Source organism: Populus alba, chromosome 19 (assembly GCF_005239225.2).
Source record: "Populus alba chromosome 19, ASM523922v2, whole genome shotgun sequence".
Classification (NCBI taxonomy): Eukaryota; Viridiplantae; Streptophyta; class Magnoliopsida; order Malpighiales; family Salicaceae; genus Populus; species Populus alba.
Window position 1 is genome coordinate 17723064 of NC_133302.1, and position 7538 is coordinate 17730601.

Genomic DNA, 7538 nt, shown 5'->3' on the forward strand with positions numbered 1-7538 from the left:
GTGCTTCCCATATTTCTTTTAGCAATAAATCACGATAAGCTAATGGAATAAGTGTTTGCATAAACTCATGGTAGCCATGGCTCTTCATTCCGTACAATATGCATTCCTTTAGATTAACCAACCTTGATATGTTCGAGGCATGTCTATCAAGAAAACACAGACTCTTAAGCCATTGGTAAACTAAAAGTTGTGCATTCTTTTCTAAAGTGAAGCTAGCTCCGGGATTTCCGACCTGTGGCCCATGAAAAACCAACTCCATATTTTTACAATTACAAAATAACGCTATATTCATTTTAGTCTTGATGTAGTCCTTTGTCTTCCCCTTCACGTCCATGACCATGTTGAAAATGTCCTCAAACATATTCTTTTCTATGTACATGATGTCAAGGTTATATAATTTACCCCTAACATGACTAAATTTACATATTTTGCCAATTTTCCGAATCTACCAGTAGAGATGGCAGCTCGACCTTTCCTCATATATTTACTTATATCTGAAGTTCTAGAGCTCCAAATTAAGCGAGGCTAGACTCGTTGGAAAACTAACATACCTACATATAACTTATATGAAGAAACCTTCCCCACATTTTATCTATTTTAGGCCCAAATCCTCTCTGGAATCAAGGTGAAAAATCTGTCTAGTTTTCATCAATGGTTTTAGATGAACTTTCAATTATCCCCCCATTTCCCTTCTTCTCTTAAGACAATTATTTCTATTTTTTTACTACATTTCATAACTCTTCCTAATACAAACCATAGGCTATACATAAGGTTAATAAACTCGTTTCCACCTCACGTAGCACATGCATTTGATTCGTGAAGTTCCCTACTACCAAGTTATCATGTTTTCCCCATTAGTAAACTTCCTACTACACCTAATATATATCATTTATTAGGTCTAAGGGAACCAAGGGTCCCCTTCTCTTTTCCATGCAATCATCTATCTCATTTACTCATTGTTCACATCATAACCATATATCACAAAGGTTTATCAAGCAATTTCAGAATCCCCCCCCCCCAATTCAACCCTCACATGGCCAGCCACTCTTTTCCCTTTGGTCATTATTGATTTTCTTTGGTATTTTTGCATGTTTAAGACAACTTATAATACTTCAATTAACTTAATTTCAATAATTTCTACAATTCCCCTAAATTTCACTCAAGAACCCTAATTTCCAAATTTCAAAATTGGTGTACAATTCTTATATGAATTTAAATTGATTTTCAGCATTGGTTTAGGGCTCCTTATTTGGAGGAAATTTGGGTTTCAATCCTAATTCGATTGAAGATTTTTAACTCTTTGCATGTAGCTACCCCCTCCCCTCTTTTTCCTTCACTTTATTTCTTGTTAGTTCCTTGCCACAAGATTTTTTTGTACTTAGTAATCTAAAACTTGTGTATGCTTAACAATTTAGGTGTTTTTTTCTCAAATTTGGTGAAGGAGAAATCTTCCCTTTTTTTGTCTCAAATGTCTAGCCACATGGTGGAGAGAATGAGGTATTTATAGTCCCTTTCTCTTTTAATTATACTTTGGCCCATTGTTTCCTCTTTTTTCACAATTGAGTTATACACCTTTTCTTCTTTAAAAATTCCCCCCTTAGCAATGTAATTTATTTAATTTCTCCTCACATTTAACCATTTCCATTCTTTGTTTTTGTAAGGGTTTATTCTCAGGTTTTATAGCAGACCTCTGTTTCTTCCTTTATTTTGAACTCAACCACAGCTATTATAGTGAATCTTGTTACTGCCATGACTGCTACTACTATAGAGGCAACAATTGCGATAATTGTTCCTCTTTCTAACACTAAACATGTTATATCTTTGGAGCTTACAAACACCAATTATCTCTACTAGCAAATGTAGATGAAAATGTATCTTGTTAGAGAAGGTGTTTTTCAATTTGTTGATAGTTCTTTGACTTGTCCTCCTCACATGGCTACTACCAATGACTCTTCTCTTTAGATCAATCCCTCATTCCTTCTTTGGAAACAACAAGATGAAATTATTATGAGTGCACTCCTTTCCTCTTTTTCAATTGATGTACTATACCTTGTTGTCGATTGCCAAACCTTATATTGTTTGGTGTACTCTTACGCAAGCACTTGTTTCTCCATTTAATTTGATCCTCAATTGATTAATAAACTTCTAATTTCTTCAATTTAACCCTTGATTCAGTCAATTTCAGTTCCTCAATTTACACGCCTTTTCTAATTTGGTCCTTGGTTTTGGATTTCTTCAATCAAGTTTCTAATTGGCCATCAAACTTTAATATTTATGCTATTACACCCCTTATTTAACCAAATCAACTCTTTAAAATTTATAATTTAACCCCTAAACTTTAACTTCTTCCAATTAAATCCCAAATTGACTTAAAAATCAATTTTTCTTGCAATCAAACTCTCCATAAAAATCAATTAAACCTTCAATAAAATTTAATCGAGCTCATAAACATCTGATTTTGAACTTTTTTTTCCTCAAAGTGAATTTTCTTAGTCAATAAGGCCTTCATTAGTGAAAAAATATACCATCAAATTTCACATTTTGTATTTTTGAACTTCCTTAACCAAATTTTGGCTATTTTTTAGGCGCTCCGACATCTTCTTCTCACTGCTATTATTTTTTTGTTTTCTCCCGAATATATATATATATATATATATTTATTTATTTATTTATTTATTTTTTGTATTTTTTTTTTTTGTGGGGACCCAAAAAGGATAATAAACTTTGAAGCTTTATGGTTTATTTTTTTACAGTGCTTTGAAATTCATCTTGCAATGTGTCCCAATCACACTAACACATAGTTTTGGAATTAAAATAATAATTAGCTAAAATTGGATGAAAAAATGGATATTGTATATACGAGTGATATATTTTTCAAATAATATAACCATATATTCAGTCATTTAAAAAAAAAAAAACATTAACGAAAATTAGCATATATTTCAATATCAAAAATTACAAGTCTTTAACAACATAAACTTGATATATTAGATTTCAATTTTATTGGATAATTTATTTTGTCCACTAATTTTATTTTTCATCGTAATAAAAAACACCATTACAATCAATTATAAGACAGTTCGTAGGAACAGTATGCCCAAATGTCGCCGTGCAAATGCTCTCTGGCAATATATCATTTTAGCACATGTTTTACGAGACCAGGAAAATGAACATTCATCATGTAAGCTTCCCAATTAACACTTGTGGGGTCAAAGTTGAAGGCATCTGCTTCTGAACAAGTCTCTCTTGCAGCAATTTGCAACTTCTCCGAGTTGGTGTCATCAAATCTGAGTAAAAAAAGATAAAATTAATTTATTATGCGCTAATCTATATATGAAATATTCATTCAAACTATAAGATATATCAATGGAATTCAATGACTATATCCTTACATGCCCTTAAAGAACACATAAGGTTCATAGAGCTCAGCTAATCGCATTCCACGCTTCAAGTTTCTGTCAAGAGCAGTGTACTTGTCCTTATAGGGTTTCTGGAATAAACCAGTAATGATTGCTAGATATTGGAATACCTGGTAAGAGAAAAAATTACTGATTTTAGGTTAATTTACTTTTTGATTTTAGGTTGTAATCATGCATAGTGTACCAATCTCGATCTTCCTCTACCACTTTATTAGCCATGGGTAGCATAACTAGATATTACTCTCTGCCTGATCCGTTTTTCTCTTCTAAGCCCAAAAACTATTGCACAATTAAAATACCCACATGAAGCATAGCATAGCCTGAAGTGATCGACTTCCAGCTAATAACATTTTGTTTAGGCAGTTCATCAAATACCAAACATACTTTAACAGCCTTTCAAGCAAACATTCCTAGCTAGACGCAATATTTTCGATCCACAAGAGCACTTTTCGTGCAATTATCATGACACCACATCCTCTTTAGTTAAAGTTTGATCAGACCTGGTCAAATTTGATCAAAACCTGTTACGTAAAAAGGTTGACTTTGTAAAACGAAATGAAATTTCTTCGAGTAGGACCTATGGTGATGCAGGTTATGTGTGAACCATATGAACTATAGAAATAGACTAGATTTTGATGGACATAACGAAATGTGAAATTAAATTAATGCCAAAAAATTGGAAATTAAGACGCAGCTCAATTAAATTAGTTATGTTCATCAAACCTTTAATGGCAACGAATAACGAATCGCCATGTATATACGGAAACTAGCCATGGAGCTGAAAGCTGTAACCTCGCCAACCTTTATTGGCTTTCCTTCTTTGTCAATCAACGGGTTTTGAGTGAAGTAACGAAATAATAATTCATTTAAATTTGAGAATTTGAACGGATTTCTCAATGAAGATCCTACATGATAAATGATTTCTGAAGTAGTGGATCGGTTTGCATATTCCAACATGGCCACGATAAGAGCATTGATTACCATGTCAGCTGGTATCTGCATCATTTCCAGGACATTTTCAGTTTCGGCATGCTTTTATTTATAAAAACTAATTGAAGAACGAAGGGGGTATGAGCTAACCACGTCAACTATTAACTGTGGATTGAACGGAAAGTGTTTCAATTTCCCTTTAGCATAGCCAACAGCTACACCATCAATGGTCCTGTGTTATGGGGACAAAAATTGAGATTCGAAAATTAATGAAGAACCATGCATGCTTACACCATGATGCGCATGCAGATATGCAGTAGCAGACTACCTTACACCTTCAATCCAACCGGGAAACGGCTCCTGGTAAGTACTTGTTACCATAGTAGGGCGGATAATGACTAGAGGCACTGTATCTCTACTATAATGGACTAGGAGCATCTCTCCCATTGCCTTGGTAAATACGTAAGTGTTTGGCCATCCAAACATCCTGGCCCTATAAGTAATCACCATCAAGGGAAAAGATATCATGTCAGGCAAAGAAGTATACATGTCTTAAACGAAAATTGTCACAATTTAATTAGATATCATTACCGTTCAGTGCCATAATCCTTCATGTAAGATGTGACCGCACTCTCTTCAGCATGTTCTGAGTGGAGTTTTCTCAATTTCTCGTCGACCAGTTTCTTTTCTATGTCGACGTCTATCATTTCCGTGCCTTTCTTGGCTTTACCCAAGCGAAATGGCTTCTCCTGTATCAATCCTGCATCTTCGCCGCATACGTAAGCTGACGAAAGCACAATCATTGAGAAGAATGTTAGTCTGCATTAAAGATTCCAAAACATTATACTGGATTATGTGCATAGACGAGTACAGTGTGTCCAATGAAAGCTCAATCCAACTACATAATAAATATTCTTACCAGTTGATAAATGGACAAGCACCTTAACATTATTACATTTCTTGACAAAGTTCAAGAGGTGCAAAGGTCCCAATGTATTGATACCTAATGCAACATCGTATCTTCAACAAACAATATAAAAAAATAAGTAAGAAGAGTGAAACGTTACTAATTTTAGTGATTAACAAATTCTTAAATACCTTTCGTTGCAAAGGAATTTGAATCTCTTATCTCTAAAAGAAATGAACTAATGAAAATCAGTTAATTTCCTTGCTGACCTTTCATCAAAGTTGGTGGTGGCAGCGCAGTTAATCACCGTATGAATTTCATTCCATAACTGATCCTTCAACAATGAGTCTCTTATTCCCAAGTCCACACAAGAGATGTCCCCAGGAACAGGAGTCACTTTTTCATAAACGAAGGAATATAAACTTGCACCATGTTGCTCTCTCAAAACATCAAACAAGGCCATCCCTATCACCTGTATAAATCAGTATATATATGCAATATAGTATCAAGAACTATTCTATGTTTCAGTCCATGATGCACATATAATAAATTTAAGATAAAAAAAAAGAGAGAAAGAATTAAGGAGAAGAAGATTTTACCTCATTGTGCAGGCGTTCTTCAGCAGATTTAGTGTCCACGGCTCTTAGAAGAAGATAAAGCTTCTTCACTTTGGGTTGAACCCTCAATATCTTCTCCACAAAAACTGCCAATGTTAGAAAACAAATTTGTTAATAGATTGATTATGTCACAGAACATCACTACAAAAATTAAAGGGACGAAATCATAAATTCGTAAGTCTTGAGAAAATAAATTTCTTTTGAGAGGGGACAATACTCTTTGCAAGAAATCCAGTTGCACCAATGACCAAAATGGACTTGTTGTTTAGGAACTCCATTATACTTCCCGGCTCCATTGAAGATAATATTTTCCTACCTTTATTAAATTTTTGGACGAATTAAAAACACCATCTCAGAGGGTATATATAACACGATTTTCCAAGTATTCCAAGTAGCATCAGATGACAGTGGTTGTACAGTTTACCAAATCATTTAAAGTGTTTAAAGCAGGGTAGTTAGGAGGGACCGGGGTAGTTAACAATTCAAGAGAAATTTTGGATTATTTAATTTCATCTCATTTTCAACGTGATAATATAATATTTATAATCTTAAAATAAAGAGCATTATATATATAAGCTTATTGTAGAATAGAAAATTAATATAAAATGTTGTTATCATTACAGTTACTTATATATCTGTTAAAATAAAAAAATAATATAGGATGTTGGAATCATTACAGTTACTGTAATATTCTGCTACTCTATATAAATAAAAAGATTGGTTAAGACACAACTCAATATATTTTATTATTCTCAACTAAGCTAACATCTATATAAGAGCAAGTAGCATCAGATTACAGTGGTTGTTTGCAAACTTAAATTGAAATTTACTATTTAGCAAATCATTTAAAGTGTTTAAAGAAGGGTAGTTAGTATGGACCAGATGTGATGACAATTCAAGAGATAAGATGTGGGAAAACGATTGTGTACCTAGACACGTGCTATTGTGAATTCAAATAGTGCCTCGGGAAAACAGCTGTGAGTCTAAACACTAGCGATTGCCGATATAGAAAGTGGCTTGCAGCTCCTTTCTTTTGCATTTATCGTGTTGGGTCTTCTGCCGGTATTTGTTGACGGCTGGATACACATCAAAACTTTGAAAATTTGAAAATGACATAACTCGTAATGTAAAAAGAAGCTTGAGAAGATAAATCTAACACCATTAAAAAATAAAATCACTACTAGTGAATATAATGGGCCATATGAGGGGCTCGAAGACAAGGAACCCGTCATCTTCGGACCATTAATATAACTTATTTTGTTTATTGTTGGTTACTTTTTTTTAATATTGTTGGATTCATCTCGTTGAGATCTTGTCAATGATATCAATGTTGTCATCATTAAAGCTTCAGTATGCCTCTAAGAGTGTCATTATCGAAGCTTCAATGCCTTTAAGATCTCTTTCTTTTTTCTTATAAATTGTTGGTGCTCTTCAGTATCTCACCTTTACTAAATTGGATGAATGTTATGTTGTAAACAAGGTTTGTCAATTTAAGCATACTTCTACTAAGAGCCATTGGCTTGTTGTTAAACGTAGATTGTGATATTTAAAAAGTATGGCTTCTTTTGGCCTACACCTTACTCATGGTTTTTCATTATCTCTTCATGATTTTACATATGCTAATTGAGCTGGTAGTATTGATGATTATACGTCTATTAGGACTTA

The 7538-nt window shown here is 33.5% G+C and overlaps 1 protein-coding gene across 1 annotated transcript; it reads right to left on the reverse strand.

Moving 5' to 3' along the window:
* Positions 1-2946: 2946 nt before the first annotated feature.
* Positions 2947-6202, reverse strand: LOC118056604 (alcohol-forming fatty acyl-CoA reductase). The gene is made up of 10 exons (XM_035068848.2): positions 6091-6202; positions 5856-5959; positions 5526-5728; positions 5269-5369; positions 4941-5133; positions 4678-4842; positions 4500-4581; positions 4143-4415; positions 3393-3529; positions 2947-3287 (listed from the first exon to the last, which is right to left on the reverse strand). The coding sequence occupies exons 1-10, from the start codon at positions 6167-6169 to the stop codon at positions 3134-3136; spliced, it is 1491 nt and encodes a 496-aa protein (XP_034924739.1). The 5' UTR covers positions 6170-6202; the 3' UTR covers positions 2947-3133.
* Between the last annotated feature and the right edge of the window lie 1336 nt (positions 6203-7538).